The sequence below is a fragment of the Mustela lutreola genome, chromosome 5 (genome assembly GCF_030435805.1).
Source record: "Mustela lutreola isolate mMusLut2 chromosome 5, mMusLut2.pri, whole genome shotgun sequence".
NCBI lineage: Eukaryota > Metazoa > Chordata > Mammalia > Carnivora > Mustelidae > Mustela > Mustela lutreola.
This window is the reverse complement of record NC_081294.1, coordinates 149384056-149403945: the sequence shown is the minus strand read 5'-3', so window position 1 is coordinate 149403945 and position 19890 is coordinate 149384056. Positions and strand designations below refer to the sequence as shown.

The following is a 19890-nucleotide window of genomic DNA, read 5'->3' as shown; positions in this document are numbered from 1 at the left end:
GTGACAGGCTATCTCGATCACAGCACCTTCGTGATAAGTTTTTGTTCAACAAGAAGATTTATTAGTATTTAGTGTGTTGGGTTGCTGAGGACACTGTTCTGTTTAATTGAACTTAGAACCAGTTGTGGTTCTTTCCTTTCCTGTAAGTGGACACCAACACTCTCCTTGCCCTAAGGCAATTACTTAGGGAATGGGGATTTATAAATCGTTGGGAGCGGGGAGGCGATAGTATATAGATAGACAAAGGGAGATACATAGATTTCCTGAGGCTGTTTGGCAAGTGGTAGAAAATCAAAAGGAAAACAGATGGTGTGATAAATAACACACCGGAATGGGTTAACCGGAAACGGGGGGGAGGGGCGGGGGGAAGAGCTAAGGCTTGGTAGCGCCAATCCTGTAAAGAGGGCCAAATAATGATAGGGAAATAAATTGGATTTCGGAGGGAAAATAAACTTTCCAAAACTTTTGTAGCTTCATTTTGTTTCAGCACTGAGCGACCCTGGAACATTTGGGATCACCAAGGGGCAGCTATGACCTCTGTTATTTAGGGATGGCTTTGCATATCTTTGTTCCTGTTTTTTGCTGATTCTTTACCCTGGCTGTGAGATGTTTGGTTTCTCTCTCTTCCTGTGGCGCACAGCTTGACTTCCTTTCTCTGGTTGTTACCAAACCTGTAGTTTCTTTGCTGCTCTGTGCCTTTCAGGGCCAAATAGCCAAGGAACAAAACAGTCTTTGGTGGCAAGCAGGTCATTTATCCAGAGAATAAAGAGAGAATGGAGGAAGGGAGCTCATGCTCCAAGGGCACTAAGAGGCAGAGGGGGTATAAATGATATGGCTGTGGGGTGGGGGGTGGGGGTGGGGATGCTGGATATCAGCCTGGGTCCCAGGAAGGGGTGGAGATTTCCAGGAACTTAAGCCCCATCCTTTTTTCTTCCCGTTGTGGTTGGGGGTTTCCTGTCTTGGTGCCTCCTAGGAAGGAGAGTTCAGTTTGTTACTGTAGTACAGTGAAGGAAAAATGTGAATTTGGCCCACTGTGCCCACCAGATTGGACCCCTCTGGTTTGATCGCGTTTCTGGGGGTCCTGTGCGGTCTGGTGTCAAGCTGATCCGGGCAGGAACACCCATAGGGGAGATACCAGGAAAAACAAACAAACGAAAAAACAGCTTGTAGAAAAATTCCCTATGGGGCTCTTTGGGGTTCATCTAGCGACACGGTTCTCCCCACTCTTTGGCATAATGGGAGAAGCGGCAAGAACACAGGTGGCCGGGTCCCTGCAGGGCTGCTGGCAAATTCCTCCAAGCCACAGGGCAGGCAGCTTGAGCGTGGGAATCCCCCTTATTTCACAAAAAGACAAAATGAGCCTGTTAGTGCCAATATATACGTTTCACTGGCCTGCAGCTTCTTCGACGGATGATGCCAACAATAAGGAATGCCAGACCAGACTGCAAAGTAGGCAGCAAACTCTGCGAGCAGCCCAGAATCGCCCTACTTTTTATACTTTTTAATTAGGCACCTTGGACCTGCGTGCCTACAGCCCTGCCATTGTATCCACACTTGTACTGGATCCTTATAAATTATTCTGTTGATCAAATGACGTCGACAAGAGACCAGCAGTCAGGAATCACATAATCCCAACTATGCCAGCAAGGAAATGTCCCTGAGGCCATTGAAAGGAAGTGAATGGTAATGACAAGCCCCTGCGGTCCATTCCCGGACTGCTAGTGGAGGACAGGTTGTATGAGTCGATAGAGCGATTGGGTTATTCTGTGGCTGTGGAAGAAATGCTAGAAGTCTGCAAAACAGATTCAGCAGGTGGTCTCTGAAGGCTGCGTTTGAAGTCTGGCTTGCCTTGTTAGCTGTGTGACCTGGGAAACCCTGGGGCACTGGATTGCCTGGATTGCATTAAGCTTTTTACCTTTGAGATGGAGAGGATAAGGAAAACTTTCCTATCTCTCCTAAGGATCCTTAGCAAATGCAAATAAAATAATGCAGAAACTTTCTCAACTAGAATGGGCTGCCTTTAGGTGGTTGGGTTTTTTTTTTTTTTTTTATGACTTTCTGGATTTGGATGTGTGGTTCTAACTGCCAAGGATATTGGTTTATGAAATTGCAGATTTTTTTCAAAAGACTCCCCCCTAGTCAGTAATTTTAACCTGGTATTCATGTTTAATTATGTAACATGGTTCAATTCTAGCAAAACTAGTATACGTGCTTCATTTTTTTTTCTTTTCTTTTCTTTTTTTTTTTTTTTTTTTTTTTTTTTTTTTTTGCTGGAGTTGCTGAGACTTTGACAGATATGCCAATTAGCTGGAAATGAAGAGGAGAATAGAAAAAAATTTGGAAAGTCAATGAATAGGCTCCAACATGATAATTAGTCCCTGAATAATAGCATTCTGGAGAAAAATTAACAAGGCCATCGCCAATAAGCTCATTCAGGTCTTGACACTTTCTGATCATGATGCAGAAGTAAAAAGAATACATATAAAAATTATTCTAATCTTTTCTTCAGATCCAATGTGGTTTATCTCTTACAAATTTAGGACAGTCTGTGGTTTAAAAACATCTGTTCTTATCGCCTTTTAATGGTTCTGTTTTGGGAAATGTGGACCTGTTATTGTGCTACTCCTAGCTACTCCATAACTCTTATTGTACTACTCCATAACTCTTGATATGACCCCAATTGCGCATTTATATTTACCACCTTGTAAACTAAGTTCAGAGAGGCTGTGTCTTATCACAACCTCTCTGTTTGGCAACCCCCAACAACTTTCTCACTTGGGCAAAGAAAAAAAGAAAGTCTCAGAAAAACATTGACTTCGTAGCTCAAAGTTCCCTCTAGACTTCTCAGTGTGGGTCCCTGCCTCAGTTGCTCTGCCTACCCCTGGAAATAGACCAGAAACATCCAAATTCAGGGGAGTCCTGCTTTTGAAGGAACAATGAAGAGAGAGAGAGAGCACGTGGGGCGCGTGGGTGGCTCAGTGGGTTAAGCCTCTGCCTTCTGCAGGGTCATGATCTCAGGGTCCTGAGATGGAGCCCTGCAATGGCCTCTCTGCTCAGCAGGGAGCCTGCTTCCCCCCACCCCCTCTCTGCCTGCTGCACTGCCTACTTGTGACCTGTCTGTCAAATAAATAAAATCTTTTAAAAAAAAGAGAGAGTACAAATAATTCCTAGGAAAAAGAGAATTATAAACAATGGCATCATGTAAATCTGAGTCAAGTAAGGGATCAGAGAGCAAACAACCTGCAGCTTTTTCCAAGACCCTATGTGGTCTGGGAAAATGGATCTTCTAAGACCAATGTTAAGTGTATGTGTTGGGTGGGGGGGGCGGGGGGCGGTGTTCTTTGTATGTGTGCAAGCTTGAAATTCCACAAATATGGGGACCCGGGTGTTCTAGTCTAGAGAAAAAAAAAACAAAAACCCAGGTGATTTTTCAAAAATGATGCTGGAAATGGGAGGCCACTAATTGATGAGATTCAAAATGCATTTGGTGGATGAGTATGACCTCTGGTGTTAAACTAGAGAAATTCCAGCGCTATATATCTTAACGGTAGAAAGAGAAGCAAAGGTCGTTTTCCAAAAGCTTCTAGTCAGAGGTTACAGGGCATTGTTTTGCGACTTTTGTTTCAAACTTTCTTCCTTTCCTCCTTCTCTCTTTCCCTCCTTGGTCTTCCAGGTTTAAATGACTATCTCTTGTGCACACAGCACCAACCCTGTGGGAGAACACTGTCTTTGTTGCTCCGACTGCTTGGTCACGTGTATCTCTATAATCCTTTATAGAAAAAAGGGGCAAAATTACGGTGTCTGAATTTTAAAGGTTTATATATAAGTTTACGATTCATTTGTTAATTTTATAAAGAAGAGAGGAATGGTGAAAACAAAAACTCCTTAAATGTGCCCCTGTCGTACATAACCCAATAGTGTGGGAATGCCCCAAACGACACAGATGAAAAATGAAACATGACATTGTTGGGGGGTATCCTGTGGTTTTCCATAATCATACCGATAGAGGATTATCATACTCTCCAAACAGACATTTATTAGCAAGGTGATTTTGGGGGGATGGAGGGTGTGATCAGATGATTCCTTAAAACAGAACAATGATATACATCTGATTGACTTCTCTCTCTCCAGTCACAGTGAGTTTCACATTATTATTTCATGAGGCTTTTTGTGTTTTGTTTTGTTTTGTTTTGTTTTGTTTGGTTGTTGTTGTTTTAATATTGGCGGGGAAGAAGCACTATGAACTGATTTTAGGTATTCTGACAATTCCTCATGCTGGGTCCTATCTTCATATCATTCTTACTCTGTCGGTCCCATCCTCCCCCTGAGTCCCCTTTGTGACCAATGGAAACTCTGTACATCATGGTCATAAATCTTAGTAAACACCCTTTTTTTCTATATGATTAATGGAACTGTACCTAATCCCGTACCAAGGCACAGAGATATACAGGCCAAATGACACAACCTTTTGTCCCTTTTAATTAGTTTACGCAACCCTCTGTTTGAAGCCTTAAACTTGCTGTTTGAGAAAGTCAGTTTGATACATAGAATGTAGCCATTACTTACAGTGTTTGAATTATTCTAGAACCTTATATCTAATTGGATGCTGGCAACAATCGTGATATTTGGGGAGGCATCGATGTCATCTTTCAGCTAAATTTATGAAAGTATTGATGTCCTGTGATTACACTCCCTTGAAGAATTTCATTCATAAGGAGGAATCAAACTCTTCATTCAATTCAGCCGCATATAGTGAAGTGAAAATAAATGTATGATTGATTTTGTGCTTGCGTTGAATTTTCACACCAGAGGTGACTAACTTAATTTGGAAGCTTTCTTTGTTAATTTCAAAGTCAGCTCATTAGAATCGTTTTTAATGGCCATGCGCCCCACACAATTCTTGCATTAGCTACTCAGCTACCATGAGCTTTGTAACTAAGCAAGTTTTGTTGAACTGCCAAAAATCAGGACAGAGTATAAACATAAAATACTGGCTCCACTTTGTAGCTATTCAAATTCTACTCCTGACTGAGACTATTGAAAAATAAAATTTCTGACAGTACTCTTTATCTTATATGGAGAGCTGTGGGCCAAATAGCAACCTGTGCTTCCCCTCACCCCCTTCCCCTTTTGGATTTTTTGCACGTACAAAAAATTAAAATTGTTTAACCCATGTCCAAAAGATATCCTAAAATGAATTATTCACTCCATGGTATTGAAAACGCATTCACACACAGTCCTAGGACAAGGTACCTGGTGAGCAACTTTAGGGCAGCTGCCGAGTAGAATATCAAGAAATTGGATCCAGCTGAGAATTCCAATTACCTAATGAGGGTGATCTGTTTACGCTCTAATTTCTTGGTCTAATTCACTATAATCCCGATCATAAAAATCATGCATTTAAATTACGATTTACAATGGAAACAAATACTTAGCTGGCTAGTTCCTTTCCTGTCCTTTTCGGGGAGCCTGGAATTTCCATGTACAAAGAAATACGAAGGAGAAGCACTCAAGATAGAGCAGTAACAATTCTCGGAAAAGGGTCCCCTACCGCTTTGTGTTGGTATATCCCCTAAGAGAAGAGCACTTTGCGGGAAATATGTGAGCCTCAAACTGCCATTTTTATCCGTTTATTAGAAAGTAAATAATTACACCTGATTCTAGCAAAACTCCAGCACCCGCCCGGGAGTGGACACTCAGCCGGGGTTTTCATTGTTAATAATTTCTGTAACGAACGGTGGCGACTCGGCCCGCGCCAGGCCCCTCTCCCACCCGCAGTCGGGGCACGGCCGAGGAGAAGCCCGGGGTTTGCGCATCTGTGACCCGCCTTTGCTTTGTGTCTGTGCTTTGCAGGTGGGGAGGAGGAAGAGGAACAGAGGAGGCGCTGGCGGCCGGCGGTCGCTGAGCAGCCCCCAGACCCTCGAGCAAGCCGCCTCTCCACCGCCGAAGCCCGCGGACCTACCCACTGGGGCGGCCAGAGGGCCTGAGCGCCCGAGCCCGGGGACCCGGCGGCCGGGGGCGCCAGCCCCTCATGTTCCGCAGAAGGCGCAAATGTGAGCGGGCGGTATCTGGGAAAGCCCTCCGCCCCCGCCAGGGGGACCCGGGAAGCCCGCACGGGCTCCTCCCGCGGACGGTGGGGATCCCCTCCTCCGGCCCCGCCCCCATCCTCCCCCGGCCCGGGTGCCGAGGCGGTTAACCCTCCCCGCGCCGCGGCGCACTCGGGCCGGAGCGCGGCGCAGCCAATCCCGACTCCCGGGCGCCGGAGCCCAGCGACTGGGGAAGATCGGGGCGCGGGGCTGGCTCTGAACTCGAGGCGACCAAACCGGGGCTCAGGCCCCGAGGTTCTCCCCAAACCCTGCTGCACTGGCGGAGCCAGCCGCCAAACTTTTTTTTTCCCAAAGCGGGTGCCCCCGCAGTTCTTTGGCGGGCAGCCGGCAGCCCACTCTCCGCAGGACGATCAGGGAGAGGTGGGCGTGCAGCGAGGGGGCTGCTGTTCTGCAGCCCTACGAGGCGTGCACGCGGGCGGACAAATGGCAGGGGTTCCGCACTGTCCCCGCGCCTGACCCACGGCTGGGGTGGCCCAACGTGCTGCAGTGCCCGGCGCAGGTGATCTAGACTGCGCGTCCGGCACGAGCTAGGGGGGCGGCGGCGAGGAGGGCAGGGAGGGAGGGACGCCCCTTTCTTCTCGCCCCTTCCCCCGCAGCCCGGCTGCACAGTCTGGGGGCTCCCCATCCCCGGTGGTGCTCCCCGGCGCTCCCCATCAGCAGGTGGGGCCCCCAGCCCTCACTCCTCCCTGGCCTGCGCACCCCCAGGGTTCTCATCCTGCAGATTCCCTCCTCCCCATCCCTCTCTCTCACACACGCTCCCCTAAGCCGCGCGCGCCGCAAACTCGGTCTCGGTCCCCGCAGGTGATGTCATGCCCATTGTTTTGGTGCGCCCAACCAATCGGACTCGCCGCCTGGATTCTACCGGAGCCGGCATGGGCCCTTCCTCGCACCAGCAGCAGGAGTCCCCGCTCCCGACCATAACGCATTGCGCAGGGTGCACCACCGCCTGGTCTCCCTGCAGCTTTAACAGCCCTGACATGGAAACCCCATTGCAGTTCCAGCGCGGCTTCTTCTCGGAGCAGCCGCCGCCGCCGCCGCGCTCCTCACACCTGCATTGCCAGCAGCAGCAACAGAGCCAGGACAAGCCGTGCCCGCCCTTCGCGTCCCTCCCGCACCCTCAGCACCACCCGCACCTCGCGCACCAGCCGCCGGGCAGCGGCGGCAGCAGCCCATGCCTCCCGTGCAACAGCTGCGCCCCCTCCGGAGCCCCGGCGGCGGGGGCGGGGGCGGGGGATAACCTGTCCCTGCTGCTCCGCACCTCCTCGCCCGGCGGCGCCTTCCGGACCCGCACCTCCTCGCCGCTGTCGGGCTCGTCGTGCTGCTGCTGCTGCTCGTCGCGCCGGGGCAGCCAGCTCAATGTGAGCGAGCTGACGCCGTCCAGCCATGCCAGTGCGCTCCGGCAGCAGTACACGCAGCAGCCGGCGTCCGCCTCCCAGTACCACCAGTGCCACAGCCTGCAGCCCGCCGCCAGCCCCACGGGCAGCCTCGGCAGCCTGGGCTCCGGGCCCCCGCTCTCGCACCACCACCACCACCCGCACCCGGCGCACCACCAGCACCACCAGCCCCAGGCGCGCCGCGAGAGCAACCCCTTCACCGAAATAGCCATGAGCAGCTGCAGGTACAACGGGGGCGTCATGCGGCCGCTCAGCAACTTGAGCGCTTCCCGCCGGAACCTGCACGAGATGGACTCGGAGGCGCAGCCCTTACAGCCCCCCGCGTCGGTCGGAGGAGGTGGCGGCGCGTCCTCCCCGTCTGCAGCCGCCGCCGCGGCCGCCGCTTCGTCCTCAGCCCCGGAGATCGTGGTGTCTAAGCCGGAGCACAACAACTCCAATAACCTGGCGCTCTACGGAGCCGGCGGCAGCGGCAGCGCTGGAGGCGGCGGCGGCGGTGGCGGCAGCGGGCATGGCAGCAGCAGTGGCACCAAGTCCAGCAAAAAGAAGAACCAGAACATCGGCTACAAGCTGGGCCACCGGCGCGCCCTGTTCGAGAAGCGCAAGCGGCTCAGCGACTACGCGCTCATCTTCGGCATGTTCGGCATCGTGGTCATGGTCATCGAGACCGAGCTGTCGTGGGGCGCCTACGACAAGGTAGGCGCTGCAGCCGCTTGCACAGCCTTCCGGGACCGCGGGGTCCGGACGCCGGGTGGTTGGGATGGGCCCTGGTGGGAAATTCTTGCCGGCCAGCCCCGAGCCTCCTCGGGACGGTGGCAGGTGCCCGCCGGGACGGCGAGCACGGCTCGGACGCGCTGTCCTGATCCTCCAGGCAACTCTACAGAGAGAGCCTTTCTGCGCGCAGCCAAAGTTCTGGAGTCAGTGAGTGCCCCAGCGACTTCAGGCACATTAAATAAATGTTTCCAGGAGTCAGTAGGGGAAAGCAAGCCCTGTTGCTTTCCAGGTGCTCGCAATTTAGGAGGCCCCTTTCAACCCAGAGTGCTTAAACTCAGGGATAACTTCCTCTGGGTTTCGAGAGCCAGGATCTGCGCTGGCATATGTCATGGCGCGGACCCTCTCCCTAGCCATCCACCTGCCCTCCTCTCCTCACTTCCCTTAGAGGCCAAGTGAGCTGACGGATCCCACAGCCAAGACAGGTACTCCCCTCATCCCCATCCTCCTCCTCCTGGGAGTTCATATTCAGGGGCTGGGGGTGGTCGGGGGCCCTGGAAGGTGGTTCAGAGTGCTAGTTTCTTAAAAGTGCTTCTGTCTGTGTTGCAGGCGTCGCTGTATTCCTTAGCTCTGAAATGCCTTATCAGTCTCTCCACAATCATCTTGCTTGGGCTGATCATCGTGTACCACGCCAGGGAAATACAGGTAACTTAGACTCCGCTATTTATGAATGACCCAAAGCGCGGCCGCCCGCCTGGAGAAGCGCGAGGCAGTTTTTTCCAAACCCTCGTGTCCTTGCTTGAGGTTACAGAAGACACACGCTGTAGTCTTGCTACAGCACCTGACCTGTTCTTTCAAGAAGTTCAAAACAAAACAGCCCAGCACGTAAACAGGCTGGGTTGTACCTGTTAAGCCCTTAAGATGTTCCCCTCTCTTCTTCAGGTCGATCTAGTTCTCCAAATTTCCTTAAGGCCAGTTAGGTAGTAGGCTTCAGCCGTGGGGTAAGCGGGAATTCTTGCTTGATAGGCCTATCCCCCCTGGGTGCGTCATTATGGAAGATAGTGTCCCTCTCTATGTATCTTCTTCTGTAATGTAGTGAAAGAAGAAAATAGGCTCCTGATATTCCTAGCTAATATATGTAAATGAGACATGAGAAAAATCCAAACTCTTTATCTTCAGCCATTAAAGAAAAAAAAAAAAGTCTGCCCTAAGGTTAGAATACAAATTCTGTGTATGTGGTGGTTTGGTATATTTTTTTTTAGCTGCAATCATTACATTGCCCTTTAAAAAAAAAAAAGTGTCATTTAAGAGCAAAGGCCACTGCCCTGGTGAGCAGTCTTATTAGGAAATGTTTTGTTTAAATGCAGCCAGGAACTCTATTGTCGAATTTGGCTATTACTGACAATTTCAGAATACTTGTATAAAATTCATGGGTCATCTTTGGAGTTGTTTAGTTTGCTGTAGCCTTCAGTCCAAGGAATATTAAGGGTTGTGAATTAAAAGAACTAGGCTTTTCAAAAATGAAGTAAGGTTGGGATTTGCCAGTTTAGAATTTACACTAATATGTATTTTCTGATTTTTTTTTTTTTTTGTGGGGGGAAACAATTGTTGACTATTTGTTGGAACTTTTAAGCCCTTCAATTTAGGGTGCTTTCCATTTAAAGACGCCATTTAGGACGCCTTTAAATTTAAAACATCGTATAGAACTTACCACTTAAATAATTTAATATTAATTATGTTAAGTCAATGTGAGGTTAGTCATTAGCAAGCTCACACCAAATATGGAAGAAACCAATTTTTAACTATGGTGCAAGCCAAACCAACATGCCCATGACCCCAAAGGAGCAGGGAGAATGAAGTAAGACTTCGTCTTCCTTTCACATTTGCAAAGACTTTGAACGGTGTCATTCCAAAGGGAGAAAGTGAGCGAGCGAATGAGAATTAGAAAGAGTGAGACCATTTAGAGGTAAGTCACCAAACTGCCTTGGCGAAACCAGGAGAATGCACCCTAGAACTCTAACATCTTAATAGTTTACAGGGAGGTCCGTTGTAATTCGGGGTTTTGTGATCCTGGGCTTCTGAGATTCCCTGAAACATTCTTAAGTGATACCACAACGTGGCTTACCCATAATGAGTGCATCTTCTCATTTTGACTTCCAAGAGCAGACACTTAGAGCTGGGAGGAACAAAACAGAATGAATAGTCTTCTGACTCCGTTTACAGACGGGGAGCCCGAAGTCAGAATAGGGGAGTAGCTTGCCAGATGGCACAGCTAGACAGGGCAGAGTGGGCCCAGGCCCTCTCCTCCAGCTTCTAGTCCAGAAAGCTTCCTGCTGTGCTCGGTTACTTGCTAGAGGCCCAGAAATATGGGCATTTTTTGGGTCCGTGATTTCTCTCTACACATTTGGTTTACAAATAGGTTGAATTTAAAAGGTCATTGTAAAATCTTCTCAGGTATTTTTTAAAAACCAAGTAACTTAAAACAACTTGTTTTGTTTTGTTTTGTTTTGCTTGGCAACTGGAGTGGTTTTCCTTCATTTAGCTGGAAAGAGAACTTGCTGGTGTTTTCATTGAGCATTAGCTTTCGTACCTGTCTATTCCTTCTGAAAAGTGCAGAGCTAAACAAGCATTTGCCGAGGAGACATTGGGTGATAGTCCCATCGAGGGCAAAGCATCTTCCTGAAGACACTGACTTCTTAAGAATTATTGGAAGGTCCTTTGAAATAACTTACAGGAATTTGCAAGGAGTAACCAAGTGTTAGGTTTTTGGTTTTTTTTTTTTTAAGATTTTATTTATTTATTTGACAGAGAGAGATCACAAATAGGCAGAGAGGCAGGCAGAGAGAGGGGGAAGCAGGCTTTCCACCAAGCAGAGAGCCCCATGCGGGACTTGATCCCCGGACCTTAGGATCATGACCTGAGCTAAAGGCAGAGGCTTAACCCACTGAGCCACCCAAGCACCCTTAGGTATTATTAAAACTTTTTTGATACCACGTTAGAACTCTTGAAACTTCTAGAAACTAATAAAAATACAAGAACTCCTTTTTTTTTTTACAGATTTTTCACGGTTGGAATTGCACTTGCTGGCTCATTTTGAGGACTATTTCTGTTGCACAAATGCATAGGTATTTTGATGGAAAGATCCTTAGCATGGGTAACAGAAGTGCTGCTCCCCTAAAACTTACAAGCCCTGTGAATTTCTCTACCGTTGGGGTGACGTAAATATCCCAGAATGTTAAATTTGCAAAACTGAGTTTATTTTACATGATACATAATTTCTGTTGAACCAGCCACACTTAAATTTCAAAACTGATGCTTGGGTAGTATTATTCAGTTGTTTTGGTTGTAGCGTTTTCTCTCTGTGTTTTCCCTAGGGGGATTTCTTTCCCAAGCTGAAGCTCCAAACACTTATCTGAGATGCTTTTACAAAAGTCGAAAGTGGAAGAGGGCCAGATAAACTTGAGGACCCTGAACTAGAAGTCAGGCACCAGAAAAATCTGTATTAATTTATGCAGATATTAGAGTCAGCCGTGTTGGCAAAAGAGTTGACCTTGAATCCCAAGTGCACAGGCTTGTGTATCTGTGTGTGGAAAATGAAACATTGTGCCTCCCCACCTTTTCAACTTATTGATGTCACTGATGTAGGTATATTTCTTTCCTAAGTTTTAAGCGAAAAGTCACTTCTCAGTTTACTATTAACAATTCCAAACATCCTGAGTAGCTGTGAGTGGAACTAAGTATTGCCAACCAGAGCCTGTCTTTGGAGGTAGCATGTCATCTAAAATGACATGTTTTTTTTTTTTTTCCTTTTTCTGTTTAGCCTACCAGCATGGTGATTGGGTAGTGAGAGCTAGCTAAGTGTGGCTTTCTGGTACATGATAGGATGTGTTAAGTGTCTTAGCCAACGTCCTGGCTCTCTGTCCCCCGGAATGGCTTAACGAAGCTTGGGGAGGCCCTGACATTTCCATGGAGAACCTTGGAAAGCAAGTCGGTGTGACCTTTTATAAAATGTTTATACATGCTCTGGCAAAATAAGACAGTTCAGGTGAGTCATGGTCGGAAATGCCTGAATTAAAATAGGGCCATGAGGAGGCTTTGAAAGAACAGAGCTCAGTACATTGCAGCCTTGGTGTCCTTTTTCAGGACCACAGACAGCTCAATGCACCAGGCTTTACTCTGCATTTCACTAATTACTTGAATGCCCCGTCCCCAACCAAAACTGAAGTCACCGTGTGTATGCGTCACAACACTTATACAAAATCAGATTTAGTGGGAGCAGTTTTTCGGCTCAGTAGATGTTAGAGTTTTTTCCAGTAGACATTTGGCTTTACTTTCTATATCCATCAGTAGAGCCAAAGCAATGACAAGAAAAATAAGCAAGAACAAAATGAAGGATGAGTCAGGAAAAAAACTTCAGTAAATGCCTAGGTATCGTGGTCTTCCTATGAAGGAAGAACACTCTGGGGATTGTTTTTATGTGATTTGGAAAGGTCACTCGATACTAAATAAGTGGCTTTTTCTTCTCATGTCTCGGGTCAAATAGTAAAAAACAGAATCATGGTGTTCTCTCACTTTCCTTTTTGCCACTCCTCGTTCTCTGTGAGATTGGGAGTATGTCTTGGATGGGGCAAGTACACAGTCCAATACTCTTTAAGATCTTCAACATCAGAAAATTTGAATCTAGATTTCCCTTCCATCTTGTCAGTTTCTCATGCGGAAGCAATTTCAGTTGACATCGTTGTGTAGTATTTCGAGAGAGACAAATACAGGATTCTAAATCAGGAAAGAAAGCCCCTTGGACCTTGATCTTCCCAGTTCTCATGGGATTTGGAAGAAGGGCTGGTACATACTTTAAAGTTAAACACGTTTTTGTTTGATTTTGTCTTGGGAACGATATAATTACGTAATACTGAGCGTCAGAGGAAACGCTGGTTATTCTTCAGTATGTCTTGCAATGGGAGAATTCCTTCTCTTCCCAGTTAGCTTTTCAGCGATGGAGGACATCGATCTCAAAGTGCAAGAACAGAAATTAAACTTTCTCTTTACTCACGCTTCTAGGCCACACAAAGGAAGGAGTGAGGGACGGAGGGCAAGGGCCTTGGCAACATCTGAAGGCTCTGATTGGCGTGGAGTGGAAAGGCACCCACTTAGTAAGACTCTGGTTTGCCTGTGGAACCTGGAAAAGGATGCTCACTTTCCCACTCCTACAGAAAGCAAGTAGATGCTTCCAGACTGTGCAGATAATACGGCATCTAGCTATTATTCTTATGGATACAGTAACAATACATATAGTAAGAACAAGCAGTACGGAAGAGTTTCAAAGAAACACAATAGTCTTGTTCTCTGTCCTTTCCGACCTTTGCCTGAGGGGCATCTGCTTTGAAGTTTCTCGTAGACTCTTCTGGAGTTTTCAGAATTGAACTTTTAGATGTGTTTAGACACAGGCAAACCTAGCTTGTGTTCGCTGAGAGATCTTGGAGGTTTTTCTTCCTCAGCACCTAGAGAGACCTGTCTCATTTTCTTTTAGCACCTGCATAAAGCCTATTTTATGGATGGGCTGCGGTTAACTCGTAGGCATTTCGAGTGTTCTAGATTTTTGCTATTATAAGCAGTACTACCAGTGAACGTTCTCGTGTACTCGTTTTAAGCAACTCATTAGAGTACATGCCTGTGGTAACTATCCAGCAGCCAGATCACTGAATCCAAGGGTGTTTTTGTTTTCAGTGGAAAGGTGTGGCCCATCGGCCCTTCCAGAAGAGTTCACATTTCGCGTGTCTCCACACATTATCCCTCCATAGCACTGTTAACCCCGGATATTATTTTTAAAAAGGAATTTTAAACAGCTTTGGCTTTCTAAAGTCTAAAAAAGTTGATTTGCCTGAAAAAAAATTTTTTTTGGAGAAAAAAAATGAAGGAAAAATCTCATGAGCTCATAGGCTTATTTGCAACAACCTGTGATATCTGGGAGTGCCTTGTTTGATCTGCTGACAAATTTAACGGTCTCTGGATAGAGGCCACCAGACACCCATCATTGCCACACTTTAGATTTTTTGTTTTTTGTTTTTTTTAAACCTCAAAAACTGTAGAGATGGAGGAAGCTGCAAAGTTAGAAGGAGGGTATCTTCAGTTGGTCTTTAGGTTTCTGCTCTTGTCAGCGAGATAGATGAGAATTGCAGGTTCGCTGTGAGACTCCAGAAGATGGGGATGTGGGAAATTTGCCTGAATGGCCTTGGTGGTTAGCTCCATGGCTGATAGGTCCGTGGCCAGTGGCTCCGACATTAGTTGTAATGGGACTCTCAGTTGCTTTGACTTCGTGTCGACACTGTAGTAACGAAATCACTCAGGACTAATTTTCCCTGCCTGCCCGTGTGAAGATCTCTGCATTATTAATGGGTGTGACGCTAAATAAAGTGACCCTGGTGTGTTTACAGAGCAGCATCACAAATGAGTGGAAGGGTGCAACTTCAGGTTTACCGCAAATGGGTTTCCTTGGTCTGCCCCAGCGTGTTTCTGGGCCACGTTTCAGGCAGCGTGGAAAGAAGGGCACCGGGGGCTATTAACGTCCCAGACCATATCTGGCGGGGCACGCAGAGGGAGCTTGCCTTGATTCCACCCCAGGAAGTTACTTATGGTCAGGTTATAAAGCAGTTTTATGGGGCTACTTGAGAATGAATTTCCACGCAAGAAAAAAATAATAGGATGTCTGCTACTTTGGGAGTCTATTTTTATCCTGAAACTCCTTACAAATGCTATTTATGAAACTAGAAAGTGCGTGGAGGGAATGATAAGGCCCAGCATCCCACCCAGCCTGGGAAATCCCTTTATGTCATCTCAGATAAAAGTGGTCACCCACTCTTCTGCTTGAACCCTCTTCCCATGATTGGCAGACAGTCCCCCTGTCCGAGGCTCTCTGTTCCAAGGCCAACTCTTATTTTTTAGGAAGATTTTCTTTACGTTGAGGTAAAGCCTGGTTTTATTTCTTCCACACTCAACATTTTCACAGTTTTTGAACTTTGCAGTTAGGATGGAGAAGAAGATGGGAAGGTCCCTGGCTTCTTGTAACTGACATTCCAAGGATGCAGGGTTCAGGAGAGAGGCAGACTTTAAGCAACACAGTCCCAGGAAGTTATGGTCAATGTTATGAGGGGATAGAAAGGGCTGAGCTAGAAAATACTTGGAGGTATGGAGGGGGTGGTTTCACATCAGACCAGTGCTCAGGAGCATTGTCCAAGGATTTGACTTTGCAACTGAGACCTATAAGAAAAGACATTGTCAGCAACTGGCAGAGTCTGTGGGAACAATTTGTGTTCAGGCCTTGTGACCCAGAGGAGGTTCCTGTACTTAAACAAATGAGAGAAAACTGATGTGGCCTAAGCCGGGGAAGAACAGGAGATTGGTCCTGGGCAGACCAAGAGAGGATGTGGGACTCTGATATTGAAGGGTCTTGAGGCCATGATAAGGATTTGGGGATTTCCTTTTCTTCCCCCTCCATCCCTTGAAAAAGCATAGGGTAGGGAAGTCATTAAAGAGTTGATTTGTTTTAGAGCATGGAAGAGTCATGATCCAACATACGGTTTGGGCAGAAGTTTTGCTGGTGTTCTGAGAAGACTGGCATGAAGATGACAAGGAAGGTCTTGACCAGCCCCATTGTAGAGAAAAGTGATGCTCATTTGGCTGGGTTAACAGCGGTGGGAGCATGGACAGGTCTGACTTGAGACCCATGTTGGAGGTAGAGCAGACTTCCTAGCAGGGGACGGGATGTGACAGGTGAGGCCAAGGGAGGTCACAGAGATGGATCCAGGGGTTCCAGCTGAAGCAATGGCGTATATGGAGCTGAGAGGGGAAGACCCACAGTGAAGGGTGGAGGACGTGGACGCAAGAGTTTGCATTGGCAGAATCCATTGGAGAGGTTTCTGATTATATAGGGGAAGCTTAGGGTTCAGAGGAAGAGTCTAATGGAGATTTAAATGGGTGCCTTCAGCATAGAGGCTGTTTAAATCCACAGGAATTGATAAAGTCGTTGAGTGAGAATAAAGATGAGAAGAACGCCAAAAGTTGATCAGCCCAGGACATCTAGAGGTTGTGTAAAGGAGGAATAAAAGATATGGGATGAATTATCCCCACTGTGGAGATGGGCACTGTTGTAAGGGGGGGGGGTGCTCAGTGCTATGTATCCCATGCAGTGAAGCCTGTTAAAACAGGGTAGAGGAGTGCCTTTTGGATTGGACCAATTGAAGGTCATTGCTGACTTTGAGGCACAGTTTCAGTGGAGAGAGAGCAGCAGAAGATAGACTGCAGTTTCTAGTAGAGCAGAATAAATTGATCTCCCGCCCCCTTCACAGAATCACAGAGCGAACATTGAAACATTGGTTAGTTCCCCTTAAATGCCCTCCTAATTAAATAGTCCTAGTTTCTTTGAATGTTCCTGATCAGACTTATAATGTCCCTGATGGTATTCATCTGTCCTTAACTGTTTTGCTGAATTCCCTTTTCCAACTAGAAAGTTAGAAAAGTACCCAAGACTTTCAGATGGGATTCTTACTTCCTTTCATCAAAGATGCATACCGGATACTCACTGTTACTGGTCTAAAATGGTCATTGCTTCATGCGAACTGTTGCCATATAAGACTTGTAAAAATTTTTATTGAACTTCACAATTTTTATTGGCTTCACATTTACTGACCCTCTTCGGTAGCATCTTGGTTTCAGACCTGGGTTTCAGCCTGTCTGAGTTATTTGACTCATAACTTGACAAACACTTGTTTAGGTACAGAAATTGCTGTGTACGGACTCATTAATAGAGTTGTTCTGTTGGCAATACCCAAATTAGCACATAATTCTGTTCCAGAAATGTGATCAATATTAGGGCCCTACCTGGTTTGCACACAGGCCATTGACACGATTAATGCTTCTCTCAGGCTCCTGGCTAAGCCGTGAGTCTGGAAAATGGACCTTGGGAACCTGTGTGCAAAGCCTGGGTTCAAGGGCCACGGTCAGAGCTCAGAAGTAGGGCGTTTTTTTGCTCTGAGACATCTGCTCATTCATGATATTTGGTACAGCCTTTCAAGTAATGACAACTCTGTGAACCCTGACTATCAGCCAGCCCACGTTCCTCTACCAGAATGTCACGAGGACTGTCATATCCCTCACTGAATCCCCGTGTTCTGTGAGAACTGTAATCTTGTGATCTCCCCGTCTGTTAGCAATATCCAAGACGGAAAAAAGACTGATGTACTTGTTATCTTAAGCATTGTGGTGTAGGCTTCGTGACCAGATGCCTTTCCTCTTAAAAATTTCATTTTCGAAATTTCAGTTAGTAACGCTTCATATTAGAAAATTGGTAAAACCTGGAAAACACGGGAAGGAATCTTAGTGTCGTCTCACCACCCAGGGATAATAATTATTTGGTTCTAATGTATTTACACCACAAAGTAAGTGGACATGGTATTTGCTATGTATCTGTAGAAAGAAATTTGCAATTCTTTTTCGTGTGATTTTGGGTTGATTTCCCCAGGCCGTTACACATTCTTCTTCTTTTTTAAAAGATTGATTTTATTTATTTATTTATTTATTTATTTATTTATTTATTTTTATTTTTTAAATTTTTTTTTATTATTTTCAGCATAACAGTATTCATTGTGTTTGTTTGTTTGTTTGTTTGTTTTACCACACCCAGTGCTCCATGCAATCTGTGCCCTCTATAATACCCACCACCTGGTACCCCAACCTCCCACCCCCCGCCCCTTCAAAACCCTCAGATTGGAAGGGGAGGTGAACCATGAGAGACGATGGACTCTGAAAAGATTTTATTTATTTACTTGAGAGAGAGTATGTGGGAGAGAGAGGGAGAGCATGAGCAGGGGAAGAGGCAGAGGGAGAGGGAGAAAAAGATTCCCTGCTGAGCAGAGAGCCCAATGCTGGGCTCGATCCCAGGACCTGAGATCATGACCTGAGCTGAAAGTGATGCTTAACCAACTGAGCCAGCCAGGTTCCTACCAATAAACATTCTTAATAGATCCATTTTTTACCCCATCCTATGGCTGTAATCAATTTAATCCTTTCCTTTACTTTAGACACTTAAGAAGTAAAACAAAACAAAAAAAAAAACCAAAAAAACAAGAACAAAAAACCTATTACAATTTTCTTTTAAGATTGTATTTTTAAGTAGTCTCTACAGCCAAGCTTGGGGCTCAAACTTACTCCCCCTACTGAGCCAGCCAGGTGCCGTTAAAATCCTTTCTATAATGCGTACTATCTCAGATGAGCCTTTGGGAGCCTCTCTGATGATTTCTTAAGGAAAAATTGCCGAAGAGGGATGTTATGGAGGTCAAGGATATTATTTAAGACATTTGTCAGTTTTTTCAATTGTCCCTCCAAAGTTTCTACCAGGCCTTTCATTTTTAAAGTGGTTACAGACAACCACATTTAGTGTTTTCTGGAGTGTCTTGGTTTCATTTACTGGTTAGTATTTTGATGACTGTACTACCTCGTGAGTCTGGGACTTTCCTTCTCTGTCATGGCCTTGTCTTCTTGTGTCCCCATGATCTTGGTTTCTAAATTGCTAGCTAACCAGGTTTGTAAAGGATATCCCTGTTTAACAATTAACGTTGATGTAGAAACAGTGTGAGCGCCTCTATTGGCAGATAACTTGTCCCCAGATATTCCCAGGGTTTTTTGTTTTGTTTTGTTTTTTTAAAATTATAAGAAGCTGTAAAAAATCATAATTTCTGAAGTTTTTCTCTGTGAACTTTCCCGCTGAGCAGAGGAGCCATCAGACTCTCCTTTGGGTTGTTTACTGTTTGTTCTGCAGCATTGCCTCGTGGCTTTGTGCACTCGCCTCTGGGGCCATTGTGTCTGGGCTCATACCCAGCTCTGTCACTAATTAGCTGTGTGACCTTGGACAAGTTACTACATCTCTCTGTACTTCAGTATCCTTGTCTCTAAAATGGGGAATCTAGAGTATCTCTCATCACGTTGTTAGGAGGATTATAGGAGGTAATATATATATATTTATATATACATTATATATTTATATATTTTTTATGTTTATATATATTTTATAAATTTGTATGTATTATATATAATTATATAGTTTTTTTACATATGTAAAAATATATAAATACATATCATGCATATAAATAAATATATATATATATATAAAGATATATATATAAAAAATATATAAATACATATATACCTAAGTAAAGCACTTGGAACCCTGACTGGCCTATGGTGAGGGCAATGTAGGTATCAGCTTCCGGTTATTAAGTGTTTTGGAGTTAATTGGGGTGAAGGGAAGGAATTGGAGCCTAGCCTCTCTTGGGCTTTAGAAAACAGTGATTTCTTTTTTTTTCCCCCCTCTTTTTTACAAGTCTTATGGACGGGAACAGGAAAAAAAAAAAATGGTAGGCATTTGAATGGTGTTTATTAGTTTAACAATCTAGAATGTGTCTGTGTCTGTGTGTTCACTTTTTTTAAAAAATTAAAGTTATGATTATCTACTGAGGGCAGCATATATATATATTTTTGTTTGTTTGTTTGTTTTGTTTTGTTTTTTTGTTTAACTGAGTTATTTACCCATTCCCTTCGGGCAAGTTGGCTCCCCGAGAAGATAAGTGTTCATTTTGTCTGGTAGGTTTGAGGTCTGTTAACAAGTGTTTAAGGACTATAACGTTATGGCT

At 45.7% G+C, this 19890-nt stretch overlaps 1 protein-coding gene across 4 annotated transcripts in view; it reads left to right on the top strand.

Annotated features, from left to right (window-relative positions):
- KCNN2 (potassium calcium-activated channel subfamily N member 2) overlaps positions 1–19890 on the top strand; it is a 478995-nt gene that overhangs the window by 325929 nt on the left and 133176 nt on the right. For 2 of the 4 annotated variants that reach the window (XM_059175837.1, XM_059175836.1), the window contains 3 exons: positions 5854–6053; positions 6909–8194; positions 8819–8914. In XM_059175837.1, the coding sequence (XP_059031820.1) occupies positions 6032–6053; positions 6909–8194; positions 8819–8914 (1404 nt within the window). In that variant the 5' untranslated portion in view covers positions 5854–6031. Of the gene's footprint in view, positions 1–5853; positions 6054–6519; positions 6607–6908; positions 8195–8818; positions 8915–19890 lie in introns of those variants that run through there. The other 2 variants (XM_059175838.1, XM_059175839.1) reach the window with 2 other exon arrangements.